General features: G+C 46.2%; 2 protein-coding genes across 4 annotated transcripts in view; one reads left to right on the plus strand and one right to left on the minus strand.

Annotated features, from left to right (window-relative positions):
- GTF2H3 (general transcription factor IIH subunit 3) overlaps positions 1-2,851 on the minus strand; it is a 27,910-nt gene extending 25,059 nt beyond the window's left edge. Inside the window, exon 1 of one of the 3 annotated variants that reach the window (XM_033220165.1) lies at positions 2,718-2,851. In XM_033220165.1, coding sequence (XP_033076056.1) covers positions 2,718-2,730 — 13 coding nt within the window. In that variant the 5' untranslated portion in view covers positions 2,731-2,851. The remainder of the gene's footprint in view (positions 1-2,717) is intronic. The other 2 variants (XM_033220167.1, XM_033220168.1) reach the window with 2 other exon arrangements.
- On the plus strand, positions 2,852-14,805 carry EIF2B1 (eukaryotic translation initiation factor 2B subunit alpha). Its single transcript, XM_033220169.1, has 9 exons — positions 2,852-3,045; positions 3,885-3,986; positions 5,468-5,604; positions 5,716-5,832; positions 8,528-8,640; positions 9,203-9,271; positions 11,131-11,206; positions 13,501-13,626; positions 14,340-14,805. Exons 1-9 carry the CDS (start codon positions 3,033-3,035, stop codon positions 14,502-14,504), a joined length of 918 nt encoding a protein of 305 aa, XP_033076060.1. The 5' UTR covers positions 2,852-3,032; the 3' UTR covers positions 14,505-14,805.
- The last annotated feature ends 773 nt before the right edge of the window (positions 14,806-15,578 follow it).

Here is a 15,578-nt window from a genome sequence, read left to right on the forward strand (position 1 = left end):
TTTTTGTAGAGATGGGGTCTCATTTTGTTGGCTAGGCTGGTCTCGAACTCCTGGGCTCAAGCGATCCTCCTACCTCGGCCTCCTAAAATGTTGGGATTACAGGCATGAGCCGCCGTGCCCAGCTCCAAGATGCTCATTTAATAGCAAAGAGCAATAATGCCTTTCCTCCCTCCATACTTTCCTTCCTGCAGTCCTGTCTTCTACATTAGGATAATCTCCACCCTATATTTGATTTCTGTGTATTCAAATCCCAATTACTCCTCAAGGCCCCAAACCAATGAAAACTCTTTCTTCTTCATGACTCCCCTACCTCAGAGCAGAAGGAATGCCAGCCTCCTCTGCACTAAGGACCAGAATCTGCAATCCCAAAATCCCATTCCATCCTGACAACCACCCAGCAAAGGACATTTTCCTGCCATTTTTGATCAATTATGAGACCACCTCCACCCCATGATTTTTACAACGAACAGTTGTTGACATCTGGATGGTATCCTTATCATTAAGATTAGTGGCATTTTTTCTTTCTTAGTGGTATATTAAATAATGGCACATCTCATAATCAATATTATCTTAGATTAGCTGAAATATGAAATATGGTATTCCTATTCTGCAAATGAAAGTAACGTGTCCTAAGTCACATATGGCCTGCTAACAAGTGGCAAGGCCAAAGCCCTGTTCTAAAGACAGATCTGCTTGACTATAAAGACTGTGGCTCTTCACTGCCCCACTGCCCACCTCTGACAACCCACAGCTCTCTCTTCTAATGGCACTTAGCACTTACTATTTCATTTTACAGTTAGTTGTGCTTCTGATATCTCTTCCCAGTCCTGCCCACTTAAGACTGTGGACTTCTTAAAAAACGATGAACTTTGCTAATCCTAGGATAAAATAATATGTGTAAATCAGGACTGGTGTAGTGGCTCACGCCTGTAATCCCAACACTTTGGGAGGTCGAGGAAGAAAGATCGCTTCAGCCCAGGAGTTTGAGACCAGCCTGGGCAAAATAGTGAGACCTTGTCTCTCTTTTTTTTTTTTTGCGACGGAGTCTTGCTCTGTCGCCCAAGCTGGAGTGCAGTGGCACGATCTCGGCTTACTGCAATCCCCGCCTCCTGGGTTCAGCACTTTCCTGCCTCAGCCTCCCGAGTAGCTGGGATTATAGGCGTGTACCACCTCATCCAGCTAATTTTTTTGTATTTTTAGCAGAGACGGGGTTTCGCCATGTTGGCCAGGCTGGTCTCAAACTCCTGATTTCAAGTGATCCACCCGCCTCAGCCTCCCAAAATGCTGGGATTACAGGCGTGAGCCACTGTGCCCAGCCACCTTTTTTTTTTTAAATAGAAAAACCAAACAAAAAAATGTGTAAATCACACAACGAAGCACCTAGGACAGAAGCACTTAATACAACTGTGTCTGCCAGACAGAAAAAGTGTTGCCTGTAAAGAAAGGTGTGCATCTATACACGTGCAATGTCCCTGTGAGTATCCTTCTTTAGTTCACTACCTCATTTGTAGACATGAGCAATGCCAGGCCTGCCTCCCTCACAGGGTTGTGGTACGGTTTCACATCAATTAAGAGAGGATGGACAATTATTACAGTTCCTGAAACGACTCCTCTATCTCTATTCTTGCTCCCCACAGTCCATTTTCCACACAACAGCCACAGTGATCTTTTAAAATTGCAAACCAGATCATAACACTTCCTAGCTTAAAACTCTACAATGTCTTTGTCTTGCACCTAAAAATAAAGCCTAACTTCTCTATCACGGCCAATAAGGCCCTGCATGACCTGAAACTGGCTGGTTCTCTGATCTCATCCCTCTAGCCTCCTTTTTCTTCAAGACATCTGACTGTGTATGTGGTAGCTAACTTATGAATGGGTCTCCCCACCATTCTCTACCCGCAAGCTCTGCATTCCTCCCTTCTCAGTGTAACTTGGTGGCTCAATCTGCCACAGGGCCCTTGCACTTAAAGAGTACACTTCCCCAGAACTTCACACAATCATTCCAGTCGGTTTCACTATCCTGCACTTTTCCTCGGCCCCAATCTAAAACAGTGCCTCCTCAAGGTCACAATGTACTACTGTAACTAGGACCGTATTATTACATGATCTTCATAGCTCTTTTCAGCCTTTGAAAAATAATTTATTTTTAAATTTTTTATTGACGAGTTCATGCCCTGTCACCCACGCTGGGAGCAGTGCTCCGATCGTAGCTCACTGAAGCCTCCAACTCCTGGGCTCAAGTGATTCTCCCACCTCAGCCTCCCGAGTAGCTGGGACCACAGACACGCGCCCGGCTAATTATTTTATTTTTTTGTAGAGATGGGGTCTGGCTGTGTTGCCCAGGCAGGTCTCGAACTCCCGGCTTCAAGCGATTCTCCCGCCTCGGCCTCCCAAAGTGCTGGGATTACAGGCCTAATCCACCGGAGTGTGACTCGCCGAAATTATTTTTATTTATTGTCGTCTGTTTCACCCAGTAGACTGTAACCTCCACTAAGGCCCCTGTCTGTCACGATCTCTTCTACAATCCAATAAATAATGCCTGCACATAGGAGGCGATCCAAAAATATTTACTGAATGAATGACTGAATGCCTTGGCTACTCCTCTAAAGACCAAACGGGTTCTATCCAGCCCAAAACACACACTCCATTTGGCCGGTCAAAGCCGGACCGAGCCCGCCGAGCCCCGGAGTCGAAGTCCCGCCCTGCAGGGTCCTCACCGTCTGAAACCATGGCTGTCTCAGCACCTCAGCGAAGAACAAGCGGTGCTCAAGCGAGCGTCTCAAACGCTGCGCAGCCCAACATCCGGCGCCGCCAAGTGACGCACAAGGTGCTTTGACTCATGTCAGCCCCCTAAAGCTGAGGAAGTGGAGTGCGGGGGTGCGCCGGATGCGGGGTACGGAAGTGCGCCGGAAGTGGGGTGCGGAGGTGTGCAGTGCGCTGTCAGACTGGCTGGGAGGCGGTGCGGCCGGCGGACCCGTTCAAGACAGCGCGGGCGGCTCGGGTGCCCTGGGGCTCCGCCGCAGGAGGACGCCATGGACGACAAGGGTAAATCAGGACAGGCCAGGGCTGCTAGGCTACAACAGAGCCGTTCAGGGGTCCCCTCAACCACTCACATCCAGGCTGAGCTCCCGAAGAGATTTCTTTTGAATTTCAGGCTGCTCCACTGGATGTGTTTCCTCGAGTCACAACTAAATCCCCCGCGCTGCTCTTGTTTTCAGGGATGCGCCCTGACGGTGTTTGCAGGCACCCCTCCCACACATACGCTCCTTCCCGGTGCCCGTCTCCAGAAGGGCCTTCGCAGTTTCGATTTCCTTGTATGTGAAATAGGAGTAAGACTCCCTGCCTTGTTGGATCTGTCATTAAAATTAGAATGAATAAGGCATATTTGATGTGCTCATCTAGTATGCTTATTAAGTGAAACACAAAGGCAAACTAATATACTTTTCATGTAAAGAAATAAAGGGGAGTGCGGGGAACTCCATATCTATTTGTAACATATAGGTGTACGTGAATAGACTTGTATTAGCATAGACTGTCTGGAGGGGCGCAGGAGAAACGGGTAAGGTGGTTGACTCTGGGATCCTCTCAGATCTTAGGGCCAAGGACGCTGAAGAGAGAATGACTTTTCATCATCATTTACTCGGGCTTAATTTTTAGGCCTTGCACACCAGTAGCTTTTTCAAAATAAGAAAGAGCTCTTGCAAACAGTAAAGTGGTGTTTTCTCTATTCCCATCAACGTTTATTGCATCCCTGAAACCAAATACCCTAAAAAGAAAGTATTTTTTAAATTATTTGCTGCTTAAAGTCAGCAGTCATTAACAAGCTCTCTTGCCTTACATGCTGCTAAATGAATTAGATGAATCGCTTTTTTCACTTTTTCCAGAGTTAATTGAATACTTTAAGTCTCAGATGAAAGAAGATCCTGACATGGCCTCAGCAGTGGCTGCCATCCGGACGTTGCTGGAGTTCTTGAAGCGAGATAAAGGTATAGAGAGTCATCTGTTAACACTCTGGGATTTAGGAAAGTCTTTTTTTTAAAAAAGAGACGGAGTCTCGCTCTGTTGCCCAGGCTGGAGTGCAGTGGCGCAATCTTGGCTTACTGCAACCTCCGCCTCCTGGGTTCAAGCAATTCTCCTGCCTCAGCCTCCTCAATAGCTGGGACTACAGGCGCACACTGCCATGCCTGGCTAATTTTTTTGTATTTTAGAGACAGGGTTTGACTATGTTACCCAGGGTGATCTCGAACTCCTGAGCTTAGGCACTCTGCCTGCCTTGGCCTCCCAAAGTGTTAGGATTACAGGCGTGAGCCACCGTGCTCGGCCTTTTTTTTTTTTGAGACAGAGTTTTGCTCTTGTCTCCCAGGCTGGAGTGCAATAGCACGATCTCGGCTCACTGCAACTTCTGCCTCTCAAGTTCAAGTGATTCTCTTGCCTCAGCCTTCCGAGTAGCTGGGATTATAGGCATGCACCATCACACCTGGCAAATTTTTTTGTTTTTAGTAGAGACGGGGTTTCACCATGTTGGCCACACTGGTCTTAAATCCTGACTTCAGGTGATCTGTCTGCCTCGCCCTCCCAAACTGCTGGGATTGCAGGCGTGAGCCACTGTGTTTGGCCAGGAAAGTCTTCTCATGACTCTTAGAAATGTAGAAAGTGAGAGATGCATGTTTGCCTGCATAAAGTAGTACAGCTCCAAGCTCAGTTTCTGCCTTCATTTCAGACTTTTCAATCTGGAGAGAGCCCTTACGTTGTCATCAAAAGGATCCCTATCATAAGTGAAATATACTTTGAATCAGGAGTGACTATTTTATATTGTGTTAACCATGGTGCTTAAATTACAGTAGCAGTTCAGCTTTATAAGTGTTTATTAGGCCTCCACCTTGTGCCAGATTCTGTACAGATGTTATAGGGAATGTTCCAGAATAAATTCTGGTATTAGTATTATTTATTGTGATCCCCTAATTCAGCACCCTAAACGTTAGCATCTAGGTATAGCATGAAATCTTGTATAAGCAAAATAGTAATAAGGCCTTTAATCTGAAGGGCAGGCCTAGAGACGCTTGTCTCTAAGGCAACCTCCAGTGTCTTCCCATTGTTCTTAAAATAACATCCAAACAACCTTAGCCTCACCAACTTGCAGAACTCATCTGTCGCTGCTCCTCAATGTGTTTCCATGCCTCAAGCCTCCCAAAGTGCTGGGATTACAGGCGTGAGCCACCATGCCTGGCCACCCGGCTTTATTTCTATGTGTGCGTGTTTACTATCTGCTTCCTCTATTAGAATCAAAACTCCATCAGATCGTAACCCTAAGGGCCTGTCTTGTTCACTGATGTATCCCTCTTATCTCAAACAGTGCCTGGTATATAGTATGTACCTAGTAAATATTCATTGAATGAATGAATGAATTGAAGACACAGGTCGGGGCTGTGGTCCTAATGTGAACGTCGCATTCCTTGGATCATTCCAGGGGAGACAATCCAGGGCCTGAGGGCGAATCTCACCAGTGCCATAGAAACTCTGTGTGGCGTGGACTCCTCCGTGGCAGTGTCCTCTGGCGGGGAGCTCTTCCTCCGCTTCATCAGCCTTACCTCCCTGGAATACTCCGTAAGCACCTGCTGTCCCTGGGGTCACCTTTCTACTTCTCCGTTTAGTGACAGACATTCTCAGCATTACCTGGATCTTCCCTGTCCCCTCAGTTTGCTCTTTTCTTCCTAGGATTACTCCAAATGTAAAAAGATCATGATTGAGCGGGGAGAACTTTTTCTCAGAAGAATATCACTGTCAAGAAACAAAATTGCAGATCTGTGCCATACTTTCATCAAAGATGGAGCGGTGAGTGGATAACCATCATGCGTGGTAAGGAGGAGCAAGGGCTTCGAGTCTGACTGCCTGGGGTAAAATCCAGGCTTTGGCCATTCACTTGCTGTGGAGCCTTGGACAGGTTACTTAACCTCTCTGCACAGCTTTCTCATCTGTTCAATAAGGGTGAGAATAGTACCTAACTCCTGGGTTGTTGAGAGGATTAAATGAGGCAGGACATGTAAGGGGCAAGCGGTGTGAGGGCTTGGTATTGTGTCTGGCACTTAGTAAGTGCTGCGTGAATGTAGATCTTGTTATTAGAGACGGTTGTCATTGTAAACAGGCAGAGAGGGACAGTGGGACAGCATGTGTGATTCTTGATTTAATACAGTGTTTTACCAAAGAAGTATTTTTATGATTGTGTATGTAGTAAATCTGAATTAACACAGAACAGCTCTTGTCACTGGTTAACACTGAGGACTTTCTTAGTGAAGGTTAGCAATAAAGGGAGATTGAGGGAAATTTTCTTTTTAACTTCATTTTAGATGCTATTACGGAGATGTAAAGCTGCTCAGTGTTTATAAGTTAAGTGAGGAAAGACAGGAGGTGCAAGTTGAGGCATCTCCCAGCACGGGTATAATGAAACTTTCATAATGCCCCTCCCACCAGCATACGTCCTTTTGCCACCTCGGCCTCCCCTGACCATAAAATTACTTACTTGCATTTTGACTCTTAAATCTTGTCCTCCGTTTTATTAGCCCCTTCCCAACCTTTGACATATGTTATTAAATAAATGGCATAATAGATGTGAGTGAAACTTGTACAAAAGCCAGTTGCAAACAAAGCCTTTTTTGGGCAAGTGGAGGCAAGGTTGTGACTTCCTTTCACTGGGGCCTTGTCCTTCCACAGACCTGCTGTGCCATCAGTATTGTGCAGGTTTCGTTTGCTCTAGTGTAGTGTGATACATGTGTACTTTACCTGCAGTCACCTACTCAGGACTGATTTAGACAAAATTCATAGCAGAGCTGCTCAGATTTGAAAGTGCAGAGGAGTCAGCTAGGGTCTTATTAAATGCGGATTGGGATTCAGTGGGTTTGGGCTAGGGCCCAAGAAGCTGCCTTTCTAACAGGTTCCCAGGTAAGACCCAGAAAGGAGCTAGAGAGCCAGTTCTGCCCTCTTGTCTTATTCTGTCTTCTGCACTCTTCCATAGAAAAGAGGTTATGGAGGCTGGTCATGGTGGCTTATGCCTGTAATCCCAGCACTTTGGAAAGCCAAGACGGGCAGATTGCTTGAGTCCAAGAGTCCAAGACCAGCCCGGGCAACATGGCAAAACCTCATCTCTACTAAAAATATAAAAACTTAGCCAGGCGTGGTGGCACAATCCTGTGGTCCCAGCTACTCGGGGGGCTGAGGTGGGAGAATCACCTGAACCCAGGAAGTTGAGGCTGCAGTGAGCTGAGATCATACCACTGCACTCCAGCCTGGGCAACAGGAGTGAGATCCTGTCTCACCAAAAAAAAAAAAAAAAAAAAGAAAAAAGAAAAGACGTTATGGGCCCACTACAGTGGCTTATGTGTGTAATCCTAGCCAGAGGTTCGCTTGAGGCCAGGAATTCAACATTAGCCTGAGCAACATAGGGAGAGAGGCCCTATTTCTACAAAAAATAAAATAAATTAGCTAGTCATAGTGCTGCACATCTGTAGTCCCAGCTACTGGGGTAGCTGAGGTGGGAGGATCGCTTGAGCCCAGGATGTCAAGGCTACAGTGAGCCATGAACACTCCACTGCACTCCAGCCTGGGCATCAGAGCAAGACCTTGGCTCAAGAAAGAAAATAAAAGAAATTATGTATAAGTATCTACATGTTGCATCCATGCCACAGATAGGTTGTGATTACCCCAAACAGTTTATAAATTCAAAAAAATTAGCCATCATTTCAAAATTGGATTTTTGGCCCCTGTAAGCAAAACCGTCACCTCGTCTGGCAATCATGGGGCCACATGACAACAGCTAGGGCAGAGGAGTCCTGGCCCTCCTTAGCCTTTTCTTTTTGAGACAGGGTCTCACTCTGTTGCCCAGACTAGAGTACACTGGCATGATTACGGCTCACTGCAGCCTCAACCTCCCAGGCTCGAGTGATCCCCCCACCTTAGCCTCCCAAGTAGCTGGGACTATAGGCACATGCCGCTGCATCCAGCTAATTTTTTTTGTTGTTATTTTTTGTAGATATGGGGTCTTGCCAAGTTGCCCAGACTGGTTTTGAACTCCTGGGCTCAAGCAGTCCTCCAACCTTGGCCTCCCAAAATCCTGGGATTACAGGCGTGAGCCAGCACACCCAGCCTTCCGTAGCCTTTTCGCTTTGCTGCTGGCCCCACCCAACCTGCTGCAGTGACTTCTGCTACCTGCCTGGTTCCCGTAGGCCTGAGTGTGCAAACCATATCTTAGAAATAGGGAAACCAACCCAAGGGAACCTCATGGAGCCTTCAGCTATCCAGGCTTTTGTATCCTTTGGGTAACACTGTGTGGGAGTTCCATTTCTGCACCTGCTATGGGATGTGAGACCTGGCAGAAACTTTTTCAGCTTGAAAATGGGATGGAAACTGTACCATCAGGTCTCCTTTCTGGTTGTGGTTGATTTGTGAGAAAGTGTACAGAGACGCGCCGCAGTGCAGAGGGTGTGAGTGAGCAGCAAGGAGCCTGCCCCTTTGACAAAGCTTTCTTGGTCCACAGACAATATTGACTCACGCCTACTCCAGAGTGGTCCTGAGAGTCCTGGAAGCAGCCGTGGCGGCCAAGAAGCGATTTAGTGTATACGTCACAGAGTCACAGCCTGATTTGTCAGGGCAAGTACCTTTCTGTTCAGTTATGTGCCCAGTCATCATTGTACAGAGCAAACTGCAGATTAGAGTCCAACAGAATCAGAACCAGAATGTGCCCCCAACTTGCCAGCAGTCAGCGTTGCCTTTCATTGTACCTTTTCCTGCCTTTGGAATAAAAATCACTGAATTTGCAGCAGGTCACAGTATAGAATCCAGGGGTTTCACTTAAGTAGTTAACTCTGTGGTAGAGCAGAGATTTATTGATGAAAGATTTTTGTGAAGAAATAGGTAACTTACATCTCTCTCTCTCTAGATGATGATAAAAGCAAAACTTCCTCCTTTTTTCCTGAATTTACATCTCTTACCCAGAGTCTCTTAAGAGTATAGTTTTCCAAAAATACTTCTTTCTAAAAAACCCAAATTCTTGTTTCCTTAGTCCAAAGTCTTGGGATCTGCCCCTTAACCCATTAGTATTAATGTGAGTTTCAAGCAAACATCCACTGTCCACACTAAGTGACTCATCATACATCACTGTGGGACTGTCTTGTACTTTCTGTAACATTCTAAAAATGTGTATCATCTTCAGTAAGAAAATGGCTAAAGCCCTCTGCCACCTCAACGTCCCTGTCACTGTGGTGCTAGATGCTGCTGTCGGGTGAGTGCCCATCTTCTCCAGCACCTCCCCCACCCCATACTGGCTCACAGTAGGGTTTTCAGATTGAAACTTTGAGTCCCGTTCATAAAACCACAGCAGGTAGCGTCCTGCTTCTTAATTAATAGCTGCCCTGAACCAGCAAGCTTGTTATGAGGCTGTGATAGCATACAAAGAAGACAGAGCTGTAGCATGTTGGGGAGAGTGGGAGTTGTGTCTATAGCTTTATGGCTGTAAGTGTGAGTGCGTTTTTTTGTTTATTTGTTTTTGTTTTTTGGGTTTTTTTTTTTTTGAGATGGAGTCTTGCTCTGTCGCCCATGCTGGAGTGCAGTGGCACAATCTCGGCTCACTGCAAGCTCCGCCTTCCGGGTTTATGCCATTCTACTGCCTCAGCCTCCTGAGTAGCTGGGATTACAGGCACCCACCACCATGTCCAGCTAATTTTTTGTATTTTTAGTAGAGACGGTTTCACCATGTTAGCCAGGATGGTCTCGATCTCCTGACCTCGTGATCTGCCCGCCTTGGCCTCCCAAAGTGCTGGGATTACAGGCGTGAGCCACCGCGCCCGGCCTGTTTGTTGAGACAGTGTCTTGCCCTGTCGCCCAGGCTGGAGTGCAGTGGTGCGTTCTTGGTTCACTGCAGTCTCCGCCTCCCAGGTTCAAGTGATTCTCCTGTCTCAGCCTCCCAAGTAGCTGGGATTACTGGCGCGTGCCACCATGCCAGGTTAATTCTTTTGTATTTTTAGTAGAAGTGGGATTTCACCACGTTGGCCAGGCTGGTCTCGAACTCCTCACCTCAGGTGATCTGCCCGCCTCAGCCTCCCAAAGTGCTGGGATTACAGGCATGAGCCACCACGCCCGGCCAGTGTGAATGCATTTTAAGAACAAAGTACAAAGGTCAGTTGGGATCAGCAGAGGGTAATCAGGGCCTCTGTTTCTGTGAAGACCTGGCTGTCCTCAGTGGCATGCTGGGATGCTTTGTCTCACCTAGAAGATGCAGCTTCCATCACAAAGCCAATGTCACATGTTCCTGGGATTGTCAGTGTATTTCACAAGAGAAAACAAGAGTAATGATCTCTTGGAATGAAAACAAAATAGATGATTAAGGAAATTAGGAATGTGTTCAAAAGTAAGCATTTTGAGGAATTCTTCTAATTGCTCATTTTAGAAACTAAATTGGCCTTCATCCTACCAGAAAGATTCTTAAGTTTGGGCACAGTGGCTCATACCTGAGGCAGGCGGATCGCTAGAGTGCAGGAGTTGGAGACCAGCCTGGGCAATACCCATCTCTACAAAAAAAATATAGAAATTAGCTGGGCATGATGGCGTATGCTGTGGTTCCAGCTACCTGGGAGGCTGAAATGGGAGGATCACTTGAGCCTAAGAGGTAGAGGTTTGGTCTGAGATCATGCCACTGCACTCTAGCGTAGGCAACAGAGTGAGACCTTGTCTCAAAAAAAAAAAAGAAGGAAAGATTTTAAAATTGCATAACACATTTGTCCAACTTCAGATCACATCAGATTTTAAAATTTGGTTTGAACTGAAGTAGAACAGAAAGTAGAGGATACTACACTTGGAAGGATGACTGCTGTGTCAGGACATTCTTGCTTCAGTTACACACATATGTACGCGTGCATGCGCCGGGCAGCAGTGTGAAGTGTATGTCTCATTGTAGTGTCATGAACAAAAAACGCCCCTGGTAACAATGCCAGGGGTCTATCGCGTGTTAAGCGCTCTTTAAAAAAAACAAGTAGTTATGGGAGGAACTTACCTTGATAGAAATGGAATATTGATCTTTGCAGATGATGATGCTACTCGTTAAAGACAAGAAAATAAAGCATGAAAAGCTTTTTTTCCCCTTAGCTACATCATGGAGAAGGCAGATCTTGTCATAGTTGGTGCCGAAGGAGTTGTTGAAAACGGAGGAATTATTAACAAGGTAAGAGTGTCAGTTCTCCCCAGTTCCCTGCTCTAGACTTGGAGGTGTCTTGCTGACCTAGGACACCACAGCAGTGTTGTTGATTACAGTTCCTTCTAACTCTGCTTCACTTCAGGACTTCATCATGGTATTGAGTTGTTGCCCAGTTCCCATAAGTCATAGCAATGGTCAGTCCAGTTTTGGTCAAATCTTTCTTCTTTTTAGGTTGATCTACATAAATGAAGACAGTGTAATTTGGTCAGGTGTGATGGCTGATACCTATAATCCTAGCAGTTCAAGAGGCCAGGGTGGGAGGATCACTTGAGGCCTTGAGTTCAAGACCAGCCTGGGCAACATAGTGAAACCCTGTCTCTACAAAAAATAGAAAAATTAGCTGGGCGTGGTGGTGCTTGCCTGTAGTTCCAGCTGCCCAGGAAGCTGAGGCAGGGGTATCACTGGAGTCCAGGAATTTGAGATTGCAGTAAGTTATGATTACACCACTGCATTCCAGCCTGGGTGATGGTGAGACCCTGTCTCAGAAAAAAAAAAAAAAAAAAAAAAGTATAATTTATATTTCATTTATACAAAATGGCTTGAATTGGAATTGGGGTTTGGTTTTTATTTTTTAATTCTTTATGTGTACATTTTATTCTTTATCATACATATACACATAAAAACATACAAATATTTTAAAATATGTATATATTTACATATAAAATATATATGTATAAAATGTGTATTTATATATAAATATTATATATTTTTTTAGATAGAGACACGTTCGCTCTGTTGGCCAGGCTGTAGTGGAGTTCAGTGGTCATAGCTTAGTGCAGTCTCGAACTCCTAGCCTAAAGCAACCTTCCAGTCCTCAGAGTGCCAGGATTACAGGCATGAGCCGCTGTGGCCAGCCTGTCGTTTTCATTTTAATGGAGCACATTTGACCTCCGTTTTTTATTACAATTTCTCTCTCCATTATTTAATTTAGAAAGGCTTCATGAAAGCTTTTTTTTAGTTAAAATATATGTAACAGAAGGCCGGGCGTGGTGGCTCACACCCATAATCCCAGCACTTTGGGAGGCTGAGGCAGGCGGACCACCTGAGGTCAGGAGTTTGACACCAGCCTGGCCAACATGGTGAAACCCCATGTCTACTAAAAATACAAAAAATTAGCTGGGCATGGTGGCGGGCACCTGTAATCCCAGCTACTTGGGAGGCTGAGGCAGGAGAAGCGCTTGAACTTGGGAGGTGGAGGTCTGCAGAGTCATGTGATAAGTGTATATTTAACTTTGAGAAACATGATTTTTCACAGCAGCTGCACTACTTTACATTCCCACTAGCAAAGCACAAAGGTTCCAGTTTCTCTACATCCTTGCCAACCCTTGTTTTTTTTTTTTTTTTTTTTGAGATGGAGTCTCGCTGTCGCCCAGGCTGGAGTGCAGTGGCCGGATCTCAGCTCACTGCAAGCTCCGCCTCCCGGGTTCACGCCATTCTCCTGCCTCAGCCTCCCGAGTAGCTGGGACTACAGGCGCCTGCCACCTCGCCCAGCTAGTTTTTTGTATTTTTTAATAGAGATGGGGTTTCACCCTGTTAGCCAGGATGGTCTCAATCTCCTGACCTCGTAATCCGCCCGTCTCGGCCTCCCAAAGTGCTGGGATTACAGGCTTGAGCCACCACGCCCGGCCTCCCAACACTTGTTTTGTTAAATTTTGTTTTGAGATGGAGTTTCATTCTTGTTGCTCAGGCTGGAGTGCAATGGCACAATCTTGGCTCATTGTAACCTCCGGCCCCCTGGGTTCAAGCGAGTCTCCTGCCTCAGCCTCCCTAGTAGTTGAGATTACAGGCGCGCCCCCCCCCAACCCACCATGTCCAGCTAATTTTTCGTATTTTTAGTACAGATGGGGTTTCCCTATGTTGGCCAGCTGGTCTCAAACTCCTGACCTCAGGTGATCCACCCATCTTGGCCTCCCAAAGTGCTGGGATTACAGGTGTGAGCCACCGCATCCAGCCTCTAGTGGCTATTTCTATATCCTTGGGGAAACATTTTTTTTTTTTATTCCAAAGTCAGAATTAGATATATTATGTATATACATAACTTTCTATTGCTGTTTTTTAATTGTTCGTTTATTGTAATAAGAGACGAGGTCTCACTGTGTTGCCCAGGCTGGTGCCGAACTCCTGGACTCAGGTGATCCACCTGCTTCAGCCTCCCAAAATGCTGAGATACAGGTGTGCGCCACTGAGCCCAGCCTGCTTTTCTGTGGCTTCTACTTTGGATGCACTCTAGAGCTCATCCATTCCATTTCCTGCCTTCCCAGATTGGAACCAACCAGATGGCTGTGTGTGCCAAAGCACAGAATAAACCTTTCTATGCGGTTGCAGAAAGTTTCAAGTTTGTCCGACTCTTTCCACTAAACCAGCAAGACGTCCCAGATAAGTTTAAGGCAAGAGTTTTACATATTTGAAGGGGTACTAACGTCTAAACTGAAACTTTTGGAAATTGTAGTCCTAAGAATGTTCCAGTGTTTTTTCACTTCCTATTGCTACTTTCCCCAACACTTGGAATACAAAGATAAATTGGTGACTGGACTCACACATTTGTCCCTAGAATTTCAGTCTTTCAGTCTCTTTAAGTAGCACCATAGATGGGTGGAGAGGAAGCCAGAAGCTGGTGGGTAAATCCCAGCTTTGGGCTCAACTGAGGTCAGCTCCCATCACCACAACTTATAAACTGTGCGAGTTGAGGCAAGTCCTTTCATTTCAACCTCTGAACCTGTTTCCTTGTCTGTAAAATGGCACAGCGGTATCTGACAGGGTCATGAGGATTCTAAGATAGTCTTAGCACAGTCCCTGGCACACTGCAAGCTGTCTGTTGTGACTCTCAATCATACCTTGAGAGGTCTGGAGAACTTAATCCGGCATGAGAATGAGGGGACGTGTGATTTAAGTTTGTTACACGACAGCTCTTGGCCAGCACGCTGCCATGATCTGGCTTATGGCCACCACTCTGCCCTGCTCTCCAGTGCCCTGCATAGCTAGCTTCTCCCACTTTCACAGAGCAGTCTCAGGAAGTAGCACACTGCTCACTCACGCCACGGTCCCACCAGTACAGAGCCCTCAACATTCAGTGCTGACTAACGTGTACTTCTCTCCTCAGTATAAGGCAGATACTCTCAAGGTCGCACAGACTGGACAAGACCTCAAAGAGGAGCATCCGTGGGTCGACTACACTGCCCCTTCCTTAATCACTCTGCTGTTTACAGACCTGGGCGTGCTGACACCCTCCGCAGTCAGCGATGAGCTCATCAAGCTCTATTTATAACCTGTGGGCCCTTTCCTGCCGAGGTACAGCTTCTGTAGTTGAGGCTGAGGCAGGGTGAGTAGCTGCTTGACACCCCAGTGAGCCAGGCCAAAACTGAGATGTGTTTTAATGAAGACTTATGGAGTAAGGACTTAAAATCATACATCTTGGAGAACCTTTCTTATTCATTTCAGTCGCATCTAAAAATATGTCAGTTACTCTAAATCCCATCCTAAATTGTTCTTATGGTTTCTAGAAACTTTCCTTTTCAGTTTCCAGAAATACAAGTTAGATAATTGGCTACTTAACTGATGAAAGATGAACCCGGCCGGGCGCGGTGGCTCAAGCCTGTAATCCCAGCACTTTGGGAGGCCGAGACGGGCGGATCACGAGGTCAGGAGATCGAGACCATCCTGGCTAACATGGTGAAACCCCGTCTCTACTAAAAATACAAAAAAACTAGCCGGGTGAGGTGGCGGGCGCCTGTAGTCCCAGCTACTTGGGAGGCTGAGGCAGGAGAATGGCGTGAACCCGGGAGGCGGAGCTTGCAGTGAGCCGAGATTGCGCCACTGCACTCCAGTCTGGGCGACAGAGCGAGACTCTGCCTCAAAAAAAAAAAAAAAAAAAAAAAAAGAAAGATGAACCCAAGTCCATCTCTCCTCATCCTCCCCTGCACTCGACTGATCTGCCAAAAGCATGCGAGATGCAGGGGAAAAGCAGCCACACCCCTCTGCCACAAACGACCAACAGCTGGTCAGGACGTTACACGCGGTGCCTTGTAAGAGGCAAGAAACACTTGCCGACTCTGCATCTGGCTTCCAGTGGTAAGCACATTCCTCAGCAGGATCAAGCCAAACAGTAAAAACTGTACCAAGAGAACACGAGGAGGGCAGAAACAACATTCGGCAACAGTATTCTGCATGGCTTACCGCTTAAGAAAATGCCTTCTGGAATATTTGTAAACTAAAGTTCTGTATGTGTAAGAGATGTTTAAATATGTTTGGGTCCTAAACAGCTTTTTAAAATTGGGAACAAATTCAGCATCTTTTCAAATAAACTCTATGATAAAGACTTTGATGTGGTCTGGCGTCAATA

The sequence above is a fragment of the Trachypithecus francoisi genome, unplaced genomic scaffold, assembly GCF_009764315.1.
Source record: "Trachypithecus francoisi isolate TF-2019V2 unplaced genomic scaffold, Tfra_2.0 Lachesis_group11, whole genome shotgun sequence".
NCBI lineage: Eukaryota > Metazoa > Chordata > Mammalia > Primates > Cercopithecidae > Trachypithecus > Trachypithecus francoisi.